This window comes from Furipterus horrens, unplaced genomic scaffold, assembly GCF_987537825.1.
Source record: "Furipterus horrens unplaced genomic scaffold, mFurHor1.1.pri manual_scaffold_4, whole genome shotgun sequence".
NCBI classification, from domain to species: domain Eukaryota; kingdom Metazoa; phylum Chordata; class Mammalia; order Chiroptera; family Furipteridae; genus Furipterus; species Furipterus horrens.
The window spans coordinates 50,948,690-50,975,642 of NW_028327174.1; the positions used below are offsets into that span (position 1 = coordinate 50,948,690).

Consider the following 26,953-nt stretch of genomic DNA (forward strand, 5'->3'; position numbering starts at 1 on the left):
GAACTACAAAGCAATCTGCAGATGGCTGCTACCTGGGCTTGGGAGTGCCTAGGCAAGGCCAAGCTGTTGAACCAAGGCCTGGGCCATTTAGTAAGAGGTATGAGGCTCACTGAGGCCAGATGCTGCTTGTTTGAAAGATTTTAGGAAATTTTGAAGCATGGGCCAAGACTGGCCCAGGTTGGGTGAGCCTGAAAGTTGGGTGGATAAGGCCTCACAGAATCACCAGAGCAGGACACACAGTTGAGATAGGTTGATGGAGATTCAGATATGGTGCCTGCCTGTCAGCTCTGTCTGGGGAGGGCTCATCAAAGGAACAATGGCCTTTGCCAACACCTCTATCTGGAAGAAAGCTGATCCTCCCACACTACCCTCACACCCCCACAAACTGGCCCAGGTGCTGAACATTTCAGTTCCTCTCCATATGTCTGGTACCTTTCAAGCTGCTTCTCTAGGACTGGAACTTAGAGGGAATGAGTCTGAGTAAATGTCTGTGTGGGCCCTTTAAGAGGAACACGTGGGACTACAGAAGCCCTTAGTCTCCCTCAGTCTCCATCCCCACCCAGAAGCTATTGGGACTTTTCTTCCTGACACTGGAATCCTGGGCTGAGCGACCTGGTGTGGGGCAGGGACTCCACTCCTCAGGGAGGATCTCTGAAGCTGAGATACACTCCTGATTTTTATCTGCCATACAGGTGTGAGACCAGCCTCTCCTACCTGTCTTGATATGGTTTTTTCTTTCATTCACTATTTGTAGGACTTACATTCAGCCAGATTTCAGATGATTCTGAATGAAGGTTGTTCTGCAGTTTAGTTGTAATTTTGATGTGGTTGTGAGAGGAGGCAATTACCGCACTTACCTATGCTGCCATTTTGACTGGAAGTCCCTTGTAGTACTTATTTAAAATCTTTGCCTTCTAACTGAATCATTTGTGTTAATACTGAGAGTTTTTTTTTCCTGTTCATTCTGTCATAATTTTCCTGTCTTTTTCATGCCTTTTAAATTTCCAGTATATGCTGGACATTACTTATAAAAGAAGGTAGAAGCTGCAATTGATACAAGTTTTTCCTCCAGAAAAGATTTGAGCTTTCTTCTGATAGGCTGAAGCAGATTGATTGCTTCAATGCAGTCAGGAATTAAGCAGGGTTAGGGCTGAGCAGCCATTTTAATTAGATTGTGTCCCCCTCTCATTTATGTCTGTTCCTTGGGCATAGTCTTCTCAGGCTTTTGACGTAGAGGTCGACAGTTTTCTATTACCTCTGTCATGAGATGCCAAGGGAGATTTAGTTCTATTCTTCAGATGTTTGAAATTAGCTCTTTAGCCTCTTACCCCGTACAGTTTCAAAATCTATCAAATGTCTCGTGGAAGAGCCCTGTCTTGTGTTTGATGCAAGATTCCTTCTTCCACTGGAACCTCCACAAAACCAGAGATTTTACTCTTACCTTTCAACTTGGCTCCCAATCTCTCATCTCTCTCCTTAGAATTCAGTAAATACAGTTGTGTGTTCGGTGGGTCTCCTTTAGTTTTCAATTCATAATGCCAGTCCTGTGCAACTGCTGAACTCCTCTGGTTTTCCTCTGGTCCAGCATCTGCAAATGCCCTCAGGGAAGAGAGATCATCTTTCTGGAATTTCATTTTGTCCTCATAGTTTCCACAGCTCTTTTTTTATCTTTGAAACCATTATTTTTGTAACTGTTTCAGGCTGTCACTTGTCAATACTCTACCACATTCGGCTCAGCACTATGTTAATAGTTTAAACCAGCTGGGTGATTGACATTTGTAGCTCAGCAAACTTGCCATTAGTATTGTACATGTCAGGTATTAGTCCATGAATATTCATATCCTAGATGTTATACCCATTAAGTTGGCTGACTTCTGTGAAGTACAGTTTCTTTAAGGGTTTGACATGGTGTTTGTAAGAATAGAACCCACTGAAAGTCAGAGTTAATTCAGGTTGCAGCTTTCTAGTTATGCAAATATTATGCTTGTGTATTTTCAAGTTCTTAAAGAAGTTTTTAGCCCTGGTCAGGTAGCTCTCAGTTGGTTAGAGCATCATCCCAATATGCCAGAGTTGCAGATTTGATCCATCATCAGGGCACATATAAGAATCAACCAATGAGTGCATAACTAAGTGGAACACCAAAGAGATGTCTCTCTCTGTCTCTGTCTCTGTCTCTGTTCTCCCCCTTCTCTCTCTAAAATTAGTAAATTAAAAAAAATTTTTTTTAACTTATTAGGGTGATAATAGTATGGTTCTCCTTTGACTCTGAATTGAGTTTACTATTGACAGTTGTAACCTTAAAAAAGTAATTACTACTTCTATTTTAATATAATTTGAATGTAAAGGCTTTGACCCTATTCTTGGCCAAGCACCAGGGCATTGAAACACATTTTTAAATTTTTTAAATCCTCCCCTGAGGATATATTTATTGATTTTTAGAGAGGGAAGGTAGGAGGGAGGGAGGGGAGGTGAGAGACAGAGAGGACATCGATTTGAGAGAAAATATCAATTGATTGCCTCCCTATGCACCTCTATTGGGGATGGAACCTGCAACCTAGGTATGTACCCTGATTGGGAATCGAACCCTCAGCCTTTTGGTGTATGACACTATGTTTTTTTAAACATTTTAAAACAACAAATAGTCTTCATGGAACCTTTATTCTGCCCAGGAGGGCAAAACAGTAAATTTAATAAATAAGCAGTTTAGAAGTGTTAGGTAATAATCACTGTGGAAAACGAATAGAGCAGTATAAGCAAGGGAAGGGGCATCAGGAGTATTTGGGTGGTTTCAGTTTTAAATAGAGTGGTTATGCCTTTTTTTTTTTAAGGTGATATTTATTTTTAAGAGAGAGGGGAAGGGAGGGAGAAAGAGAAGGAGAGAAGCATCTGTCAGCTGCCTCTTGCACACCTCCAACTGGGGACCTGGCCCACAACTCAGACATGTACCCCGACCAGGAATCAAACCCAACAACCTTTCTGTTTGCAGGCCAGTGTCCAGTCCACTGAGCCACGCCAGCCAGTGCTAAGAAGGTGGCTTTTAAGCATAGACTTCTAGTTGTTTATTACCAGACTGCTTCAAAGATTTGATATGAATTTAATTTTACTTCAGTTTGTTCAACAAGATTTTATGTGCAAGATAGAAGTGTTTGTATCTTCTTTTTTTAAATGTATCTTAAAGAGTCTTTAGTCTTAATTTTTAAAGCTTTTAAATTTATTTTTTAAATATACGTTAAAAGCAAACATTTATTTAAAGATGCAAACATTCAGCTGACTTGTGTGGCTTAGCGGATTGAGCACTGGCCTGTGAACCACAGGGTCACTGGTTCAATTCCCGGTCAGGGCACATGCCTGGGTGTCAGACCAGGTCCCAAGTTGGGGGTGCTCAAGAGGCAACAACAGATTTTGTTTCTCTCTCTCTCTTTATCCCTCTCTTCCTCAGTTTCTAAAAATAAATAAAGAAAATCTTTTTAAAAAATGCAAACATTCAGAGGCTTAAAAACCCCCATGATCCAACTCATAGTTTAAACTGCATATTCTGACATCACTGATAGTGTTTATAAGATGGAACTACACTATATATAATGTTTTGTAACATACTTTTAAAGTTTATATTAAGCCTCTTATCATAGAAATACAATTCTATAAAGTCCCTTGTTCAAAATCATGGGACCCAGAAAGTGAAGGGATTAATTAAGAAACTTAACAAAAAAGCCTTATAGACACAAACAACAGCATGGTGAGTACCTAAAGGAAAGCGGGATGTGGGGAGGTGGAAGAGGGTATATATAGGGGGGATAAATGGTGATGGACAGAGACTTGACTTGGGGTGGTGAACTCAGAATACTGTACAATATACGGGTGATATATTATAAAATTGTACACCTGAAACCTATGTGATTTTATTAACCAATGTCACCCCAATAAGTTCAGTAAAAAGTATAAAACAAAACAGAAACAAACTATTGGGCACAATTTATTTGGGGATTCAGAATCTTTCTGGAAGTTATTAGAATATATCTGTTGTGTACAGTATTATATTTTTTCATAATTGTGTTATTTTTGATAATATAAGTTTGTTTTCCTCGACTTAGTGACAAAAGAGAATAAGGCACCTCTTTAGATGCTTTTAAGGAATTGTTTGTTTTATAGGACTGTTGTTTCTGTTTATTTTTTTTTTTTTTAGAGAAAATCTGTCAAAGGATCTTTACCTGATATCTCAAATGGACAGTGATCAATTCATCCCAATTTGGACAGTTGCCAACATGGAAGAAATTAAAAAGCTAACTACAGACCCTGATCTAATTCTTGAAGTGTTGAGATGTATGTAAATTATACCTTTTAACCTATTTTTTTAAGTCAAATTTTTTAATGTTTTTGCATTTCTGACCATAGGGAATTGTTTTAACTCCCTATTTTTTGCTATTCTATTCTAATAATTTATCTTTACTAAGTGGTATGTAGTTTCTATTATCAATTCTGTACCTTCATTGTTCATTTTGGTAACCTGTTACACATAAGCACATATTCTGGGCTATTGGAGTTTTATGTGGCATTTTTCACATCCTCCAAAGCAATTTATTTTAATTTTTGAACCCAAGTAGTACATTTTACATCACAGTCCAATACATATACCACATACCCACACACAATTGAAATGCTACACAGATTAATAATAAATGCTTGCAGCAAACTAATTTCTTTTATTCTAAATTGATTTCACAACTTATTAAAGAGTTGTAACCTATTGTACAGTTTGACAAACACTGTTCTAAAATTTGGTAAGGAATTTATGTTTTTAGGTTGAGGTTCTAAGAATTTTTACTGATTGTATCTATATTAGTATTTCTTGGTAACCTCTCTTATGTAGTTTTTGTTAACTACTTGACTATAAAGACAGGTCTTTATTTTTATATGAAATATGTTGTTGGAAATGTTTAAAAGTTAAATATAGCAAGGCCAATAACAGACTTACTACAGTAGGGGTATAGAAGATTTTCATTCTCAGAAAGCCAAAAACATTTATGAAATAATCTCTGCTTGGTTTGTGTAGACGTCATTTCTTAAAATGACCCAATCTTGTCAACATAAAAACATTGGCCAAGAGACAAGCAGAATTCCCCATCTCTTAAGAGCTCAAACCTAGCACTAATGCCCAGGCCATTTTTCTTGTTCTTTTTTTTTTTTTTAAGATTTTATTTATTTATTTTTAGAGAAGGGGAATGGAGGGAGAAAGAGAGTGAGAGAAACATCAGTGTGTGGCTGCTTCTTCTGTGCCCTCAACTGGAGACCTGGTCCACAACCCAGGCATGTGCCCTGACTGGGCATCGAACCAGCGACCCTTTAGTTCACAGGCCAGCATGTGATCCACTGAGCCATACTAGCCAGGGCTCCAGGCCATTTTTCTTAACTTCTTCTTTTATTCTCTCCCTACCTATTAAGAGAGATGTGGTATAATATCTTTCTGAAGGGACTAGAAATAAAAGTTTTGGCTTTGTGGTACTATCTTCACCAGTATTTCCTCAAAATCAGCACCTAAAAGATGGCTTCTGAATCTCCGTAGTAGTATGTAAATAATTATGTTAAAATCAAGGAAAGATTATAATCATTTGTGGGTAATCCTTGGTCTAAGTACTTCTTAGACTGTATTTTTAAGAAGGGTTTCTTCACATATTAGAGCTAATTACATTCCCCACAGTAGGGTTGGGCTAATGCAAGTACATTGATTTTTGTTATCTCTTGAAGTAAAGAATCTGGTAATTGTATACAGAGAAATTGTCTTATCAGATAGGTGTTCTATGCTTCCTGAAGTCTTTGTTTTCAATCCCAACACAGTGGCACATCACAAAGTAGGTACTCTGAATATTTGTTCAAAAAATAACATTTGACACTGTTCTTTGCATATTAATCTCAAAATATTTTATTGTAACTCATCTTTGATTCCACAACTAATTTCTTTGGGATATTAACCTTTGCTAATTTATTCAGTTGGAAATAGAAATGAATAGTTTTTTGAATGGTATTACTGTCTCTACTTGTCACTTTTGAATTAAATCTTTTCTAAAATTTCAGCTTCTCCCATGGTGCAAGTTGATGAGAAGGGTGAGAAAGTGAGACCAAGTCATAAGCGTTGTATTGTGATTCTTAGAGAGATTCCTGAAACAACACCAATAGAGGTAAATTAAGTATTGTTAAAGCTGAGTATTCTTTACTTTTTAAATTGAAGGAGCTAAGTAAACAAGGAAAGTATATCAGTGCCCTCGTGTCAGTTACTATGAAAGGCTAAATACCAACTTGTTTTGTAAATTTTGAAATTTTGGAAAAATAGTCCAGGGGGAGGAAGAAGAAATAATTCTGTGTTCTTAGATGGAGAGACTGAGTATTGCAGTGAGACTAATTTTCGATTCACTGATTTGACTGAATGGCAATTAAAATATAAATGGGCTCCTTTAGGAACTTGAGGATTCGTCTGAAAGATAACCCTTCTGGTTAGCAAAATATAAAGCAAAGCTGCAGTTATAAAGATGGTATGGTACAGATACAAAAATAAAACAATATTTGAATGAAACAATACAAAGTGAGGCAAAAGTAGGTTTACAGTTGTGAGTACATGAAACAGTTTATTCATGTATTAATTGTATTTTCTATATGAACAACTGTAAATCTACTTTTGCCACACCCTGTGTAATCCAGAAATAGGCTCTTTTATACAATAATGTATGTATAATAACATTTAGTAATTATGTTCTGCCAAGTATTATGCAATATACTTTAGTTATTTAAAGCCTAAGATTTTATTACCTGTTTTACAAAGGTAACTGAGCCTTAGGATGGTTAAATTACTTGTCTAAGACACATGGGTTGTTTAAATGACAGTCTGGTTTTGAATTTGATCTTTGTTTTTGAAGCCCATGTTTCTTCTTAACCACTAAGCCACAGAGTTTCACACTCAGTTGTCATGTTAAGGCACAATAAATTAGAGATGGGGAGAATTAATCAGTAACTGATATATGGTAATTGGTTAACCATTGTAAAAAAGAAGACTCTTGCCACCTAACAAATTTGACATATTAATAGTTAATGTCCAGAGTCATTTAGTGTTATATCTCTAGAATGCAGTGAGAGTAATTAGAAAAGAAACTGCCACTAGATCTTTGATTTAAAATGATGAAGTATATGTCAAAGGTAAAAAATTGAAAGGAAGATTGCAGAATGGGAAGGATATTTGCAGTATTAAGAAACAATGTAGAGTATACATGAGCCTGAACTCTAGATTCAAACTGTCTTGATTTGAATTCTGGCCTTTCTACTTTGCTAGTTCTATGACCTTGGATAAATTACTTACCACTTTTGCCTTAGTTTTATCAACCGTTAAATTGAGACCTGTGGCATGCATATAAAAACACTCTAAAGTTTAACCATTATTATCATTTGTATAGTTATTGTAATTCATAGCCTGAATATATAAAGAGCTCACACACATGAAAAACAGTAAATAAGAGGAGCAGTGTAGCCACATACTGTTAATTAAAACAAAAAACAAAAAAACTAAAGCAAGTACAGATAACTAAAATGTAGAAAGTTGATCTAGGCCCTAATAACTGAAATTCAGATTAAAATGAGATTTGGGTTCTGACCTTCGGGGTTTTTATAAGGTGGAATACATTTTTGATTACTTTAGATCTAGACTTCTCATATTTGGGAAAATAAATCTATGAGCAGAAGTCTTCCTAAATAATGATAAAAGCTGAAAATAGGGATTTTATTAAAATTTCAATAAATAAATCGATTTAATTATACATTTTAAAGAATTAACTATTTGGAGAATACCTATGTATTTTTGACGGTAGATATCAGTGGGTGACAGGCAGTGTAACAGTTGCATATTTAATTGTCCAAAAATGTAATTCTGGACTGGATAAGAATTTTATTAATTGAACTTGGTATTGCACAACTCACAAATGCCACAAAACTCAGGTGGTTGAGGACTTATTTATTTCAAGTAGTGTTTGACTCAAGAAAATGTCATCACAAGTAGAGACCATATCTTTTTTAATTCAGTGCATTAAACACTTGAGTAAGTTAGAATATGTATAGTGTTGTCGTGTTGATTGTCCGATCAATAATTATCTTTTTAAAAATTGATATCTAGTGATATTTTGTGGGGCAGTCTAACCACATCAGATTCTACTGCTATTTTGGAATTATTGGTTACTACTAAATTTCTCCTTGAACTCAAATGAGTATTAGAAAAATTGGAATTTGAAGGTATACAAATCTGGGTTTGAGTTCCACTTCGTGTAGTATGAGCAGGTTAAACAATCTGAGCCACTGTTTATTCAACTGTAAAATGGAGATTTCAACACAGGGGTTTTTACAAATAAGTCAACAGTGTCTTCCTCTGGATGGTATTTTAAGCAGATATCATTTCCTTTATAACTTTTTAGGGATACTTTTTAAAAAATCATTTTTCAGTCTACCTATTTTATTTCATTTATTTGGGGTAGGGGAGGAGAGGGAGAGAAACATCCCTGTGTGAGAGATACATCGATCAGATGCCTCTCACACACCTCCAACTGGGTACCTGGCCTGCAGCCCAGGCATGTGCCCTGACCGGGAATTGAACTGGCAACCTTTCGTTTGCAGGCTGGTGCTCAATCCACTGAGCCACACCAGCCAGGGCTAACTTTTTAGAGATACTTAATGTTCACTTCCAGTTTTTGTTTTTTTTTTCTTTTTTAAAAATAAATTTCTTTTAAGCTGTTAACTATTATACATTTCTGAACTTTTGACAATCATTTTTTCTAAATCCATGTGTTTGCTGGGGTTTTAGTTCTTAGTTAAATCACTTGTGGAAAAGAGAAGATATCTTTGCACAGAGTATATACCTGTGAATGACTCTGATGTAGACAAAGCATCTGGATATAATGAAAATGCATGAAAATACTTAGCACCTAAAAAATGTTAAGGGAGGGAGGACATACCTTTTCTTTTTTTGATAGTGGTAGGACAAGGGATTTTACTATAAGGAAAATTTAGCTTGCCATTTGGAGTGAAAGACTTCAGTTTTGATTATAAAATAGGGTTCCATCCCTAAATCGCATACAAAATTTATGCTATAGCTATACATGTTTTTGTTTTCAGAATATAATCTGCTCTCAATAGAAAAATGACAGAAGCCATAAACAATGAGTAAAGAAATAGAAATTTTAAAAAGACATAAAGAAAAAATATACCTATTATTGATATGTTTTTAGAATTAACTAGTGTTTTTCTTTTTTAGGAGGTGAAAGCTTTGTTCAAAAATGAAAACTGCCCCAAGGTAATAAGCTGTGAGTTTGCACACAATAGCAACTGGTATATCACTTTCCAGTCAGATACAGATGCACAACAGGTGAGAAGAAAACTTTTCTTCTGATTTCAGTTCTAGTAGTAAGATAAGTAGTGGTCTGTCCAGAAAGGATCAGCCATGTAATATGAAAGACATTTATTGAAGAAGATACAAGAAACATTGTACATAGGACAATGACGCCTCAGTCCCCTTCAAAGTAGGCACTTTGGGACCTCACAGAGATGTCCTTTGTTTCTTCTGCTATTCAAAACACTCTGCAAAATCCTTTGTTGGAATCGCCATCAGCTTCCCCATCATATTTTCCTGAATCTCATCGATGATCTGAAATCTCTTCTCTTTCAAAGATGATTTTAGTTTTGGGAAAAGCCAGAAGTCACAGGGCACCAAATCTGGGCTGTAGGAGGGCTGAGTCACCCGGGTGATTTGATATTTCCAAAAAAAACTGCATAAGACATGATGCAGGAACAGCACATTGTCGTGATGAAGCTGCCCATCACCAGTTGCCCATAGCTGCGGCCTTCTGAATCATCTGAATAGTTTCCGTGGAGGAATCTTCAAGCTTAACACAAAATTTGATGCAGATTTATTGCTCTACTCGCTCCGTCATTTGGAATGCCACAGCCACACAGTACACATGCTCACTCAACAGTGTCTACAGCCCCCACTGACTAGTACAATGAAGTTGTCATTGCTCATGCATGTGCATTCTGGTCCACCCTCCATGGCTGCCAGGTTACATCTGTGGTGCATAAACTATTCTTGTTATATTAACAATGACTGGACTTTTTCCAGACAGACCTCATTTTAATTGAGAAAAGCTGTGCTTACAATACTGTCTGTAAAGGCTGTTGATCACCTTGTTCACCTTTTTGGTTTTGCTTATTCATTGGTTTCCTTTTGATCACTTTCCTAAAGCTTTTTTTCAGTTTCCGTTAAAGAGCAATTTATTTCTATCAGAAGATATTAACACAGTTTTGAAATTACCACGGAGGCTGGTAATTTGCATTGGCCAAAAAGTTCATTTTTTTTTTTCCATAAGATGGCCCTAGTGGTGCTTCATTGTCTTTAATTTCATTCAAAACAATTTTATTAGATAGTATTGTGACAGCTGTCATATCAGTGTGCATTAAAAAGAAAACATCAAAATTGGTGAATTTTTGTGTAGCCATTTTCATATTGAAGATGGAAGAAAATACATTTTTGGCATGTTGTATGTTATTATTTGAAGAAAGGTAAAAAGGTAGCTGAAACAAAAAAAGATGTGCACGGTGTATGGAGTAGGTGCTGTGACTGACTGAACATGTCAGAAGTGGTTTGCAAAGTTTCTTGCTGGAGATTTCTCACTGGATGCTCCACAGTTGGGTAAACCAGTTGAACTTAATAGCAATAAAATTGAGATATTAATTGAGAACAGTCAATGTTATATCATGCAGGAGATTGCTGATATATTCAAAATATCCAGATCAATAGTTATTGGTGCAATAAAAAACATGTCTTTTATTTTATGGAAAAAACTAAACGGACTTTTTGACCAACCCAGTATTGTTTCTAGTACGTAGTAGGTCTGCAGTAAATCTGTAACTTCCTTTCTGATTCTTAGATTTTTGATATAATGATTTTATTCTTAATTATTTTGTCTTACTTAAAGATAAGTAATAATTCTTTGAAACAGAAACATACCTAATTGCATTTTAAAACCACTTTAAAAAAATTATTTGCCTTGGAAGGTTGTCTGAACCATTTTAAAAATTATATGTAGCCCTGGCCAGGTTGCTAAGTTGGTTAGAGCATTGACCCTATATACCAAGCTTGTGGATTTGATCCCCGGTCAAGGCACATATAGGAAGCAACCAATGAATGCGTAAAGGAGCGGAACAACAAATCATAGTCTCGCTTTCTCTAAAATTAAAATATTACAATAAAATGATATGTGATGATATTTTGGGTCTGTTTTGAATTTTGTGCATATTTTTCTGTAGTAATCCATGTAGCTAATCTACAGTAAATGTGAACTGTAGCTGAGGTTTTACATTTTTGCTTTTTAATTCGCTATCACCTGCATAATGGAATCACCTCTAGAAGTAGAGATAGTTGCTAATACCAAACCATCTTGATAGAGTAAAGATGACTTCAGTGAAATGTTTGAGTGCTAATGAAAGCTGCTTTCTGTTTTGTTAACAGGCTTTTCAATACTTGAGAGAAGAAGTTAAAACATTTCAGGGCAAGCCAATCATGGTAAGAAACATTTGTAAGTAAGGCCAGCCCCTAACAAAGATTTTGTTGTCTGGGAATTTAAAAACCACAGATGAATAATATTTTATAAAACCCATAATAATTTTAAAGAAACTTCTGATTTGTATGATGTGCAACTTTTGAAAATTAGTTGATGGAGCATCAAAATACTTTCTGTACAGCAATTCTTTCCAAAAAATATAACTTCAAACAGCATGAAGTTTTGGTTAAATGCTGACTGACAACCTGTAAGATAATTCCCAGATCTCAAGATGAAGAGTAGAAATAATTTTTTTAGTAACAAAGTGGAAAACATTTGTAGTACTTTCCACCTCATTTCAATTTACTACATCTTCACATAAACATTTAATTATTTGGGAAACCTGGGAATTGTCGTTAATGACACTTGCTTACTTTATTTACATGTCTGATCTGTCTTCCGATTCCATGAAATCTGCCTTCAAAACTCTTTCAGTCATTATTGTTATTGTTTAGGCTTAAATAATTGGAATAGCCTTTTAACTGTTAGGACTTCAGCATTTCCCTTCCTACAGTTCATTCTCCACATTATTACCAGAGTTACCATCTAAAACAGAATTCTAAACATGCACTTACTTTGACAGCTCCTCATTTCTTTTGTAATACAGGGTGGGACAAAAGTAGGTTTACAGTTGTGAGTGCATAAAATAGTTTATTCTTGTATTATTATTTATTAGTTATTGTATTATTTTCCATATGAGCAACTGTAAACCTACTTTTGCCCCTCTCTATAATAATAACTACTTGTAAGTGCAATACCTTATTCTCTTATTGAGCTCTTACTGTGTATCAGGTTCTGTTCTAAGCACATTATATATATGGAGTCATTTAATTCTTATGAGAATCTAATAAGATAGATACTGGTATCTTCACTATTTTACTGGTAAGGAAAGTGAGATGTGAGAGTCACCCACCCAGGTTCACACAACCAGGAAATAGAAGTATCAGGATGGGAGGAACTTATATTTATTAAGAGGTTATACGTCAGACACTGTTCTAAAAACTTGACAATTTTAAATCTCCTTATTGCTGTGTGGTAGGTGATATTATTTCCGGATTATAGATGAAGCTATCTGCCGATTGTCCTTTTATTTCCTCCTTTAATGCTCTTGTCCCTTTTACCTTCTTTCCATGCTCGAGGCTATAAAAATATTCTCCTAGATCTTCTAATAGCTTTATGATTTTATATGTTAGATTTAGGACTTTGAAACATCTGGAATTAATTGATGTATATTATAAGACAGGTATAATTTCATTTTTTCCCCATATATGAAAAGGTAGTTGTCTAATGGATCTACCAGATCTGTTTTCAGTTCTCTATTCTTCCACTTTCTACTGAAACAACATCTTTGTTTTATAGTATCCTTATCTCCTTATGCAAGTTTTCCATCCTTATTATTATTTTTAGGATTGTCTTGATTATTCTTAGACCATTACTTTTCCATATGAATTTTAGAATGTCTAATACCAACAAGGAAGCAAACAAAAACTGTGTTGAAATAAATGGGATGCATTTAATTTATTGCTCACATTGAAGCAGTTGACAGCTTTACTCTGTATTATTAAACATTGTAACTTTTTTATGATACATTTCTCTATTAATTCAGGTCTATTGTGTTTTATAATTACTTCCTAAAAGTAATTTTTGTTGCCACCCCTTCCCACCTTGGTATCTCAGTGATTTTTAAAAAATGTTATTAAATGTAGCAACCTTGCCTAACTCTTCCTAATGGTTTGCTGGGTCTTATTATTAACTGCCTGAGAGATCAGTCATCTACATATAATTACTATTTTGACTGTCCTTTATACCTCTCATTTCTTTTTTTAAATTACATTATAGCTTTGTTTTTTTAAAGTATATTTTATTGATTATGCTGTTACAGTTGTTCCAATTTTACCCCCTATTTCCCCCTCCGCCTGGTACCCCCGCTTCCCTCCAACAATACACCCCCCTTAGTTTATGTCCCTGGGTTGTGTGTGTACATTATTTGGCTTCTCCCTTTCCTTTACTGTTCTTAACTTCCCCCTGTCTATTTTGTTTCTGCCAATTATGCTTCTTAGTCCCTGCACCATTTCCCCATTCTACCCCTTCCCCTTCTGACCTGATAACCTTCCAATGCTCGTCCATACCTATGATTCTGTTTCTGTTCTGGTTGTTTGCTTAGTTTGTTTTTCATTTTTTAGATTCAGTTGTTGATACTTGTGAGTTTTATGTCATTTTAATGTTCATAGTTTTTATCTTCTTTTTCTTAAATAAGCCCATTTAACATTTCATATAATAAGGACTTGGTGATGATGAACTCCTTTAGCTTTACCTTGTCTGGGAAGCGTTTTATCAGCCCTTTCATTCTAAATGATAGCTTTGCTGGGTAGAGTAATGTAAGTTATAGGTCCTTGCTTCTCATCACTTTGAATACTTCTTGCCAGTCTCTTCTTGCCTGCAAAGTTTCTTCTGAGAAATCAGCTGATAGTTTTATGGGAACTCCTTTGTAGGTAACTCTTATGCTTTTCTCTCACTGCTTTAAAATTCTCTTTATCTTTAACCTTTAGCATTTTAATTATGTTGTATCCCAGTGTCATCCTCTTTGGGTCCAGCTTGTTTGGGACTCTTCCTGGATTTGTATGTCTATTTGCTTCACCAAATTAGGGAAATTTTCTTTCATTATTTTTTCAAATTTTCAGTTTCTTGCTCTTCCTCTTCTCCTTCTGGCACCCCTATGATTGGGATGTTAGTACGTTTAAAGTTGTCCTAGAGATTCCTAAGCTTCTCCTTATTTTTTTGAATTTTTGTTTCTTCTTTCTGTTTCTGGTTGAATGTTTATTTCTTCCTTATGTTCCAAGTCATTGATTTGAAGCCTGGCTTCCTTCCTTTCACCTTGGTTCCCTCTATATTTTTATTTACTTCATTTGTGTAACTTTTGTTTCTTTTTTTATTGTTTTGCCATACTCGAGTTCTCTGAGCATCCTGATAACCAGTGTTTTGAACTCTGCATCTGATAGGTTGGCTATCTCAGTTTTGTTTAGTTCTTTTTCTAGGGTTTTGTTATGTTCTTTCATTTGGGCTATATTTCTTTGTCTCCTCAATTTGGCAGCCTCCCTATGTTTGTTTCTCTATTAGTTAGAGCTGCTTTGACTCCCTGTCTTAGTAGCTTGTCCTGTGTAGCAAAGGCACCTGTAAATTGTATGGGATAGGACCCTTACGTAATTGCCCGGGTGGGGCCACCCACTTCTCCTATTTGTGGCTGTGTTTGTGGTGGTGGTGTGGAGAGGGGACAGTGCTGCTCCCTGTCTTCTGGCAATTTGCTGGGCACTTGGCCCTGTTACCAGTCACTTCACCCACTTCCTGTTTGTGATTAGTGCCCTTCCATTTGCTGTCCTGGGGTTTGTGTGGGTTCTAAAACTGTGCAGTTTCTTCCACTGCCCCAACCCCCACTTGTTTTTACAGCCAGTAGTAATGAGGATTTAGCTTCCTGATGCTGGAACACTGGGCTGTGGTGTCTGGTATGGGGCTTGGATTGCTTGCTCCTAGGGTGTCCCGGTTTTTATCTACCACATGTGAATGTGGGACCGTCCATGCCATTGCCCCCGCTTGTCCAAGCTGTACCATCTCTCTGCCCCATATCCATGAGTCCACCCCTCCTACCTGTCTGGCTTTAAATCCTTGGTTATCGGACTTCCATATTGCTCGATTTTCTGAAGTTCTGCTTGTTACTTGTTTTTGAGAACTAGTTGTAATTTTTTCTATGGTTGCATGAAGAGGCATCTTGACTGGAAGTCTGTACCTCCTATTTCTTACAGCTTATTGCTTTTGCTGGGATTTCAGGTGTAGTGAGAAAATATATACATATTTCATTTTAAGTATTCTTCTTTCTCTGATATTTTGGTTTTTGTTTATGGTTCTTATGATTAGTCATCATATAGCAATGTCCTTGCTAGGGGAGTCACAGATTTTTATATCATTCATTAAAACCAGTGATATAGCACCCAGACAGGTGCAGGAGCCAGAAATCTTATATTATTATCCTTGCTTCTGCTTTCACCTTCAAGCTCTTTGATCTTCAAAGTGTTGAGTTACTTGTATGGTCTTGGTTTGTTTCTTTGAAGTATGCCTGTTTTTTGTTTTTGTAATTCTGTGATTCAAAGCAATGGTCTTAGAGTACAAAGGGATTAACTGAGTAATGTTTGTCCACCTATTTCTGCATATGTTGTTAATTTATTTAAGAGACAGTGCTTCATCCCATTTTCATTGTTCTTTTATAATTAAGCATATTAAATTTCATCTGGATTTAGATTTTTAGATTCCGTATATATGCTATTTGTCATTCACTGTCTGACTTATCTTATTTAGCATATTACCCTATAGGTCCATCCATTTTGTCACAAATGGCAAGATTTCATTCTTTTTTGTGGATGAGTAATATTCTGTTATATGTTATAGAATATTATATGTATCTTTATCCATTCATCTCTCAGTCGACCTGATGTTACTTCAATATATTGGTTATTGTAAATAATGCTGCAGAGAACATAGGGGTGCATATATCTTTTTAAATTAGTGCTTTGGGTTTTTTTCAGTAAATAACCAGCAGTAGAATTACTAGTTCATATAGTATTTCTATATGTAATTTTTTGAGGAACCTTCATACTTTTTTCCATAGTAGCTATACCAATTTACAATTTCTCCAGTAGTACAGGAAAGTTTCCTTTTATCCATATCCTTATCAACACTTGTTTGTTGATCTATTGACGATGGCCATTCTGACAGATGTGAAGTGATGTCTCATTGTGGTTTTAATTTGCATTTCTCTGATTAGTGATGTTGAGCATGCATTCATTTCTGTTGGCCATCTGTATGTTGTCTTTAGAGAAATGCCTGTTTAGGTCCTCTGCCTATTTTTAATTGAATTGATTATTGATTGTTTTGTTGGTATAAAGTTGTACGGATTCCTTATATATTTTGAATATTAACCCCTTATCAATGTATTAGTGGCGAATATCTTCACCCATTCAGTAAGTTCTTTGTTTTGTTGATGGTTTCCTTCTCTGTGCAAAATCTGTTTAGTTTGATTTAGTATCATTTGTTTATTTTTCTTTTGTTTCCCTTGCCTGAAGAGACATATCCAAAAAGATATAGCTAAGAGCAATGTCAAAGAGTTTACTGCCTGTGTTTTCTTATAGGAATTTTATGGTTTCAGACTTATATGTAAGTCTTTAACTAATTTTGACTTTATTTTTGTAGATGGTTGTAAGGAAGTGGTTGTTTCCTGTTTTGCATGTATCTGTTTAGTTTTCCTAACACCATCTATTGAAGAAATCGTCTTACCCCCATTGCATTGTCCATATAGGCGTGAGTTTATTTCTGGCTTCTTAGTTTTGTTGCACTGCGTCTGATTTTATGTCAGTATCACGCTGTTTTGATTATTCTAGCCATGTAGTATAGTTTGTTACCGTATAGCATGATACCTCCATCTTCTTCTTTGTTAAGATTGCTGTGATTATATGAGGTCTTTTCTGGTGCAATATAAAGTTAAGGGTTACTTGTTTTAGTTCTGTGGAAAATGCTGTTCATATTTCATCAAATGATGGGATGGCATTGAATCTGTAGATTGCTAATTCTTCCTATCTACGAGCATGGTATATGCTTCCATTAATTTGTATCTTCTCTACTTTCTTTCTTCAGTGTCTTATAATTTTTCAAGTGTAGGTCTTTTACAGACTCCTTGGTTAAATTAGTCTTCAGTTGTTATGTTTTGTTTTGTTTTTTGATACAATTGTAAATGCTATTGTTTTCTTAATTTCTCTTTCTGGTAGTTTGTTATTGGTGTATAAAAAGGGAATTGATTTATGAATATTAATTTTATATTTTACTTTACTGAATTATTTATTAGTTCTAGTAGTGTTTTCTCTAAGATTTTGTTTTTATTTTTAGAGGCTTGGAGAGGGGAGGGAGAAAGAGGGAGAGAAATATTGATGTATGTGAGAAACATCAATGGTTCCCTCTTGCATGCAACAGGGGACCAGGCCTGCAATCCAGGCATGTCCGTGACTTGGAATTGAACCAGCGACCTTTCACTTTGTGGGATGATGCTCAACCAAGCCACACCAGTCATGGCTAGTTTTAATAGTTTTCTGGTAGAATTTTTAGGGTTCTCTCCATGTAGTATCATGTCATCTGTGCATAATGACAATTTTACTTTTAATTTAATTTGGGTGCCTTTTAATTTCTTTTTCATGTAAGATTGCTGTGGCTGGGACTTCAAATTCTATGTTGAATAAAAGTGTTGACTGTGGATATATCATCCTGTTACTTATCTTTTAAAAATGTTGAGTATCATGTTAGCTGTGGGTTTGTCCTATGTGCCCTTTCATTATTTATTAGGTGAGGTGTATTCCCTCTATCCACACTTTGCTGAGAGTTTTTATCATAAGTGGATGTTGGATTTTTTTCAAATGCTTTCTTCTGCATCTATTGAAATGATATTTTTATCCTTTATTTTATGCGGTATATATATCATGTTAATTTGAGGATATTGAACCAACCTTGCATGCCAGGAATGAATCCCATTTCATCATGGTGTATGATCTTCTTAATAATATTGCTGAATTCAGTTTGCTTATATTCTGTTGAGAATTTTTATATCTATATTCATCCGTGGTATTGGCCTATGGTTCTTTTTTTTTGAGTGTTTTGTGTGGTTTTGGTTTCAGGATAATATTGGCTTCAAAATGTGTTAGGGAACTTTCTAGTGTGACAAGAACAGGTATTAATTCTTTGAATGTTTAGTAAAATTCACCTGTGACCTGGCTGCTGTGGCTTAGTAGATTGAGCATTGGCCTGCAAGCCAGGTGTCACTGGTTCAATTCCCAGTCAAGGCACCTGACTAGGTTGCACGTCAGATCCCCAATTGGGGGCGCTAGTGAGAGGCAACCACACAGTGATGTTTCTCCCCCTCTCTTTCTCCTTTCCCCTCTCTAAAAATAAATAAACAAATAAATTATCTTTTTAAAAAAATTCACCTGTGAATGCATCTGGTCCAGGACTTTTGCTTATTGCGAGTTTATTCAATTACTGATTAGATTTCATTAGTAGTTATTGGTCAGTTCAGGTTTTCTGTTTCCTTTTGGTTCACTCTTAGAAGATGGTATATTTCTAGGAACTTATATATTTCTTTCAGATTGTCTGTCCAATATGTTGCCATATTCTTGTTTGTAGTATTTTAAAAAATCATTTGTATTTCTGTGGTGTCAGTTGTCACTTCTCCTCTTTCATTTCTGATTTTATTTATTTGGTCTCTCTTGTTTTTTTGATGAGCCTGGCTAAAGATTTACTGTTTATCTTTTCAAAGAACAAGCTCTTGGTTTTAGTTATTTATTTATTCATTTATTTATTTGTGTCATTTATTGTTGCTCTGGTCCTTATTATTTCCTTCTTTCTACTCACTCTGGGCTTTGTTTGTTGAAGATTTTTACATCTGTTCATTGGGGATATTGATCTATAATTCTCTGTTTTTGGAGTGTCTTTGTTTTTGGTATCAGGGTAATGCTGACCTTGTAAAATGAGTTTGAGATCCTTCCCTCCTCTTAAATTTTTGTAATGGTTTGAAAAGAATAGGTATTAATTCTTTGAATGTTTGGTAAAATTCACCTGGAACTCTTAATCCCTTCACCTTTTCACCCAGTCCCTAAATGCCCTCTTCTCTGACAGCTGTCAGTCTCTTCTCTTGTCTCTATGAGTTTATTCCTGTTTTGTTTCTTAGTTTATTTTGTTCATTAGATTCCACATATAAGTGAAATCATATAGTACGTGCTGTTGGAAAGGGTAAGATTTCCTTGTTTTCGCTCTTTTTTTATGGCCAATTAAAGTTTTAACATCAATGTCACTGGGAAATTTGTTGCTGCAAAGAGGGCTAAAATTGAGGCAAGCATTGACATTGATCCCTCAGGTATCCACCAGACCAACCACAACACACCGCACTTTTTTGGAGGACAAAGTCCTCACAACCTGCCTTAGCAACAGGCAGCCACTCCAAGAACACAAGCCACTGAGGAGCGGGAGTGGTAGCTGCTCTTTTTTCTCACTTAGGAATGATCAGCATCCTCTCCCTTTATTAAGTACTCCACTTGTCCTGAGTGTCCAAGCAATCTTTCTTGCTCAGATATTGATTCACTGGAAGTTAATCTGCCTTTTTCCACTGTTTAATTTTTTTTGTTTATATGTGCAAATGCAGTCATGCACCACTTAAGAAAGATTAAAAAAAAGAACCAGTCAGAAATGAAGAGTACAATAACTGAAATGAAGAATATATTAGATGGAATCTCATTGTAGATTTAATTTGAATTTCACTATGATTAGTGATATTGAGCATCTTTTCTTGTGCTTATTGGTCATTTGTGTGTTCTCTTTGGAGAATGTATTCAAGTCCTTTGCCCATCTGTGAGTTGGCTAGTTATATTCTTGAGTGTAGTTTAACACGATTCTAGTTATATTCTTGGGTGTAGTTTAACATGAATCTCTGTCATAATAGTATTTAGAGCAATTCCTCAGTTCTTTTTATAGCTGCATGTTACTCGTTGTGTGCATATATCATGGTGTATTCAACCATCGATAGACTCTTGGGTTGTTTTGTGTGTGCATATGTTTGTGTGGGTTGGGGAGACTTTTTACCACTCCCTATTATAACTTAGTGTCAGGGAATAGCTGTGTGTTTTTTTAAAAACAGTTGTTTTGCCCTGGTTGGTAGGGTCACTTGGTTGGAGTCATCCCGTAAACTGAATGGTTGCAGGTTCAATTCCTGGTGAAGGCATATACCTAGGCTGCAGGTTCAGTCCCCAGTTGTGGTGCCTCCAAGAGGTCCCTGATGAGGGCACATATAGGAGGCAACTGATTGATGTTTTTCTATGTCTCGCTCCCTTCTCCTCTCTCAGTACTCAATAAGCATGTCCTCAGGTGAGGATTTTTTTAAAGAAGCTGTTGTGCTCAGTGTGTATTTGGGAAAGATTTCTAGAAGTGGGATTGATGAGAATGTGATAAATGCATTTATGTTTTGGAAGATATTGCTAAGTTTTCCTTTTCTTTACATTATGCTGTTTTTGCATGCCCATCATTAATGTATCAGATTATCTGTTTTGCCACAGCCTTATCAACAGAAGATGTTGTTAAATTTTGGACTTTTGCCAGTTGTGTAAATGAGAAATGTTATTTGATTTTAATTGCATTTCTTTTATCAACAAGGTTTAGCATCTTTTCATATGTTTAAGAGCTGTTTGCCTTTTTTTGTCCCCTGTGAACTCTTTGTTTCTCTAAACTCATTTTTATGTAGGATTGTTGGGCTTTTTATTTATTTATTTATTTTTAAGAATTTATATATTTGGAATATTAGTCCCCTTGTCTGTGCTAAGTTGTAGTTTCACTTTTTTGACTTTTGTGGTTTTACTTTGTTTATTGTAGTATTTGCCATACAGAAGTTTTAATTAATTGAAGCTATCATTTCGTTTTCTTTGGCTGTACTGTTTCTAAAATAGATAGAAATAATGTAGTCATGTAATATATGTTAAAATTTTAATTAAATATATTTGTGAAAATATATACTTAGTTCTTTTTTATTATGTGTTGCTCTTGCTTCTAGGCAAGGATAAAAGCCATCAATACATTTTTTGCTAAGAATGGTTATCGATTAATGGATTCTACTATGTATAGTCAGCCCATTCAAACTCAAGCACAGTATGCCTCACCAGTCTTTATGCAGCCTGTATATAGTCCTCACCAACAGTACTCCATCTATAGCATTGTGCCTCAGTCTTGGTCTCCAAATCCTGCACCTTACTTTGAAACACCACTGGTAAGTTAGATCCTTACAGAGTCATAAAATTTTCCACTCAAGCTGAAATTTGAAGAAATCAGCCAGAGTAGGAGTTCTGTGTGTGTGTGTGTATGTTTTGCATCGATTGGTTATTTTCTGTCTTTTAAGTAGTAATAAGGATATCTAATATTCCATGGCAAATGTATGCATATAACTAAAGGTTGAGCTATTGGTTTCTATAATTTTGTTCTTTAGGTTTTGCTGAGTGAATTGAAGTTAGAGACTGGATAAATTCAGTGATTTGAATTGCTTTAGTTTTGTAAAACTTTTTCAAAGAAAATGGTTCTTTGAACTAGTAATTTTTTTTGTTCAGTAAAGTATTACAAAAGTGTATAAGTAAAATGTAAAATTACTTTGAGCTTCTAAAATAAATTGTTGCTAGGTTAGGTTATCAGTAATTTTGTATGACCTTCACACCATATTTGGCTTTACCATTAATTGTTTTTAAACATTAAAATTTTCTTTTTAGGCTCCCTTTCCCAATGGTAGTTTTATGAATGGCTTTAATTCACCAGGATCTTATAAAACAAATGCTGCTGTGAATATGGGTCGACCATTCCAAAAAAATCGGTAAGATAAAAATCATGGCTGGAATTTACTGTAAGCAATTCCCAATAATTTTTTGTTTGTTTGTTTGTTTTAAGATTTTATTTTTAGACAGAGTGGATGGGAGGGAGAAATAGGGAGAGAAACATTGCTGTGTGAGAGAGCTACATTGATCAGTTTCCTCTTACACGCCTTAACTGGGGACCTGGCCCACAACCCAGGCATGTGCCCTGACTGGGAATCAAACCAGTGACCTTTCAGTTCACAGGCTGGCATGCAATCCACTGAGCCACACCAGCCAGGGTCAATTCTCAATAGTTTTTATAGTTACTGTTCATAGCAGTACTTATTTGCAGACTGAATAAAAAGGTTTTTTGGTTCGTTTTTTTTTAAATTATGAATGATTTCATCTAGAATTCATAAACACGCTTTGACCTCAGAATTGATGAATGTAGGAAGAATTTGGGACTGAGATTATACACAATTTTTTTTAGATAATAGAAGAGAAAACATATTTGATGGTAGTACCATAAAATCTGGTGTGTAAATGCCATTTGGTGTGTTAAGTAGGTAACATTTTGGAAAATGAGAATTTTTTGAAGATAGAGATCTTGTTAAATAAATTGACTAAAAAATACTGGGAATATGAACTATGTAGGATTTTAAAGAATTAGCTTTTGAAACAATTTACACGAACTACAGTGTGTAACAGACCACAACATTTATTTGGCATTAAATGTCTAAAGCTCTGATTTAAGGGCTTTTTTTTTTGTTTTTTAATTTCTTTTTTTTTTTTTTTAAATTGTTGTTGTTCTATTACAGTTCTCCCAGTTTTTCCCCTGTTGCTTTCCACTACCTGTTTTAAGGGCTTTTCATGTTTTATCACAGTCAATATTCACAGCCCTTTAAAAATAGTTATAGTTATGATATCTTTTTTAAATTAGTAAATGGAGACATACAAGGTTAAATATGTTATCTACAAGTATATAATAGCTGGCAGAGCCAAGATTTGAGCTCAGGCAGTTTGACTCCAGAGCCCGTACTCATGTTCTGAATGTATTATTGAGAACTCTGGAAACTTTTGCTGTCATATAAAATATTGGTATGTCTCTTAAGTATTCTTTATATATAAATATCAACTGATAATCTTAATAATTTGGTATATATGATGGCTTTTGACAATATGAATAACCAAAGAAAAAAGGGCTTATATATTAGTTTAGATTTATTTAATAGTTTTACATTTGTTATATTTTTGTTTGCTTATTTTGTGAGCCTCCTGGGTTTTATTTTTGTTTTTATAAAATTATTTCTTTTCACTGATTTTCTCTTGCCAGATCTCCTTCTCCCAGTTGATTCTTTTTTGGCAAGGAGACCATGTAAGGCATGTTTTTCCAAGATGAGTTCTAGGAACTTAATTCTTCTTTGTAAGATTTTTCTTCACTGGAAAAAGAAGCCTTATGGTATTAAAAATATTCTTATTGGATTCTGAAAGCATTATGTAGCACCCGTTAATAGTCAGAACTGTTGTACTCACTTTGACACAATTGGTTAGAGCATTTAAAGGTCATAATTTTAAGTGTTAGAAAAATTTTTACTGCATATACACATTCTTATTGCTTTATGAAGTTTCAGATGAGATCTCATAAGAATGAAAGATACTTTATAAACAAAAGATTATTTGTGCTCTTAACGGATGACTTAGTTTGGTAATGCACTAAAAATTAACTCCAAAATTCAACTATTGCTAGGTCATGTAACTCCCATCCTGTTGTTCAAAAAGATTATTTTATTAGAAATAAGGATGTTTAATTCTGAAAAGACCAGTTTGCTATTATATAGTTTTAACTCATTTTATAGTTGAACAAAGAGAAAGTTGAAGAGGAGAAATATCTTGCTAGGTTTACATCGCTAGTTATTATCACCTACCTGAGGTTTAGAACATTTTCCTTTCCTGTACCATAGCTGGTAAAGTTTTTTCTTAAAAATAAATCAATTAGAGCCCTGGCTGGTGTGACTCAGTGGTTTGAGAGCCAGCCTGCGAACTGAAGGGTTGCTGGTTGGAATTCCAGTCAGGGCACATGCCAGGGTTGCAGGCCAGGTCACCAGTTGGGGGCATGTGAGAGGCAATCAATCAGTGTTTCTCTCCCTCTTTTTCTCCCTCCCTTCATCTCTCTCTAAAAATAAATAAAAATTGAATGATAATTATTTCAATTAGAGTAAATGACATTTTATAATTTTCCTTGTGAGAAGATACAGATTTCTCATGATTAGAAATAGTAGCTTTATAAAAATATCTTGACTTCACATTTCGTCAAAAGAGTGAATTTTGCTTTAAACAGTAAGTAAAATAGACATCTTTGTTATGAGATAGACTGAAAGCAGTTAAAATTTTTTTTTAATTACTTGTTTGTTTTGTTTTATTTATTAATTTTTTTAGAGAGAGGGGAAAAGAGAAAGAGAGGGAGAGAAACATCACTCGCGTCCCCAACTGGGGACCTGACATGCAACCTAGTCACGTGCCCTGACTGGGAATCAAACCAGCGACACTTGGCTCGCAGGCTGACACTCAATCCACTGAGCCACAGCAGCCAGGGCAAAATTTTTTTTTAATATTTATTATTTTTCAACCACTTTCAGATGTTCAGCAAAGTGGCCAGAAAACCATGCACTCTTCAGAGTGGTGTCCCAAGCTGCCACCTGGTCCCATACCCCTTTATTTTGATATTATTGACTATATTCTTCATGCTCTAGTCTGCATCTCTGTGAAAGCTTTTTTTACCTAATAACTAAAGTACTGATGTTTGCAGATGCTTGACTTAAAAATACATTGTGTTTTTATGATGTTCTTTCATTGTCATGTGTCTTTGCCTGCTGTGCTTTTTTTTTTGTGAAGGGGGTCTGGTTACAGTTAGAAAGCCAAGAATGACAGTCAAGTCATCTCTGTTTTCTTGGAGGTATGTGCCTGTGGTTTTGAAGATAGAGGGCATGTTTATTATGATTTTTCTTGTTACAACCATTTGTGTACAAGTCTTTTTCATATATTTGGCCAATTACAGATTGCTGTTAATTTTTAGTTGCAGAAATAGTACATGAATACTTTCTTATAAAAATGCAAGTATTACAGATAAAATACTTTTTGACCCCCCAACCCAAATCCTTGTTTCCTTATTTCTAAGCAGTGACTGCTGCCAGATCTTTATTTTTATTTATTTATTAGTCAAGGAGAAAGAGACTTTGGAGAGCCCTTTTGCAGTTTATTACATTAACCATATAGCAGCCCGGTGATGATCATTAGACTACTTAGAGAGAATAGGACCAACTTTCAGAAGTCTGGGCATTTTTCTACCTTTCATACTCTTATCTTTATGTCCCTTTACCTCTTTTTTTTCTTTTAGCAATTGTTTCTTTTGCCCATACTGAGATTGTGAGTCCCTCTCAGTGAAGTGTAAGATTATGAGATCTGAGGGCTGTTGAAACCTAACTTAACCGTTAGGTGTATTGAAATGCAGTAAGAAAATTTAGGTGGAAGTTTCTAAACAGATAATATAAACAAACATAGCTACTTAACAGAGTCAAACTCAGATATGATAGGTAACATAAATATTTTTAAAATTACTTTGTGTTAGCTGACAAACTAATTTTTATTGCTATTAAAATCTAGTTTATGACAGAAAGTAATTATCTGGAAAAAGTATCACCTCATATTAAACTTAGCCCAACTCTGTAGCCTGAGTTTTAAGTAACCTAATTGTTTATGTTCCATAAAGAGTAGAGTAGGATAGCTGGAGATGCTGTTGGAATTAATGTTTAATTGTTGGGCTTATAATTAGTATGGGGTTTAAGTATATTCAGAGAACCAGAAATTAGCAGTGTATATTATTACTAATATGAATTTGTAACTATGAAAATAATGTAAAAATGGAGCACTTAAACTGCAAGCAAGGGGCCAAATAAAAGTCTCATACTTCCTTGTTTAGTCTACTATATACAGAGCCAAGATACCAGGTGCTTGGACTTACTTTAGATGTTTGAACTATTGATTAAACTGCATCCTCTCTCCTTTATTATAGCTTCCTCTGTTTATAAATCATTAGAGTTGGGTGCTTACACACATCATCCAAGATAAAAGCTACCTTTAACAAAGGTTTTATTTTTACCAGGTTTCGTATCTTAACTCATGAAGTCATGGCAGGCTATTAGTTACTTTATATTTTCCTAGTTTTTGTTCCACATATGGATCTTTGAACAACAAATTTCATTTGGAGAGGGATACTTAGTAAGAAGCTTGGATTTTAATATATTCCACTATTTTTTACTCTTTTTTTAAAAAAAATTCTCACCCACGGACATGTTTTTATTGATTTTAGAGAGAGAGAAGTGGGGGTAGAGAGGGAGAGAGAAACAGAGAAACATCGATTGGTTGCCTCCCTGCAACTTTGGTATGTGCGCTGACTGAGAATCAAACCCACAACCTTTTGGTTCATAGGACAACCCTCCAACCACCTGGGCTACCCGGCCAGGGTTCTTACTCTATTTTTTTTATTGTCTTTCCCTGACAGAGTCTTTTTAGACTTTTTTTTTCCTGATTTCTCCCTATAAAAATTTAATACTAGAGATTATATAATCTGTTTATATAATGTATGTGTAGCTGTACTTTATACATAAAAATTAACAAGAAATTAATAAAGTTAGGACTTGACCACCCTCCGAGGAACCAGATTTTACTCCCTTTGGGGGAGATGTTGCTCCATTGGGCTTGCATGGCATAGACTCATTAATAAGCATAAAGCCTGGCTGATTTAGATGTGTCAAGACTGCAGCTTGTGTTAAAGAAAGTAGCCAAAATCCTAGTTTTATTCTGAGTATTAATGTAGAAGTAGCTTTATCTTGAAGAAGTTTTAATCTTTCCCCAAAGCTATTCAAA

The 26,953-nt window shown here is 35.1% G+C and overlaps 1 protein-coding gene across 5 annotated transcripts in view; it reads left to right on the forward strand.

Annotated features, from left to right (window-relative positions):
* The window catches only part of LARP4 (La ribonucleoprotein 4), a 77,619-nt gene that overhangs the window by 23,971 nt on the left and 26,695 nt on the right, over positions 1-26,953 (forward strand). For all 5 annotated transcript variants that reach the window (XM_090273148.1, XM_090273147.1, XM_090273145.1 and 2 more), the window contains exons 5-10: positions 4,184-4,320; positions 6,070-6,173; positions 9,281-9,391; positions 11,531-11,584; positions 21,247-21,459; positions 21,950-22,050. In XM_090273148.1, the coding sequence (XP_090129274.1) occupies positions 4,184-4,320; positions 6,070-6,173; positions 9,281-9,391; positions 11,531-11,584; positions 21,247-21,459; positions 21,950-22,050 (720 nt within the window). The remainder of the gene's footprint in view (positions 1-4,183; positions 4,321-6,069; positions 6,174-9,280; positions 9,392-11,530; positions 11,585-21,246; positions 21,460-21,949; positions 22,051-26,953) is intronic.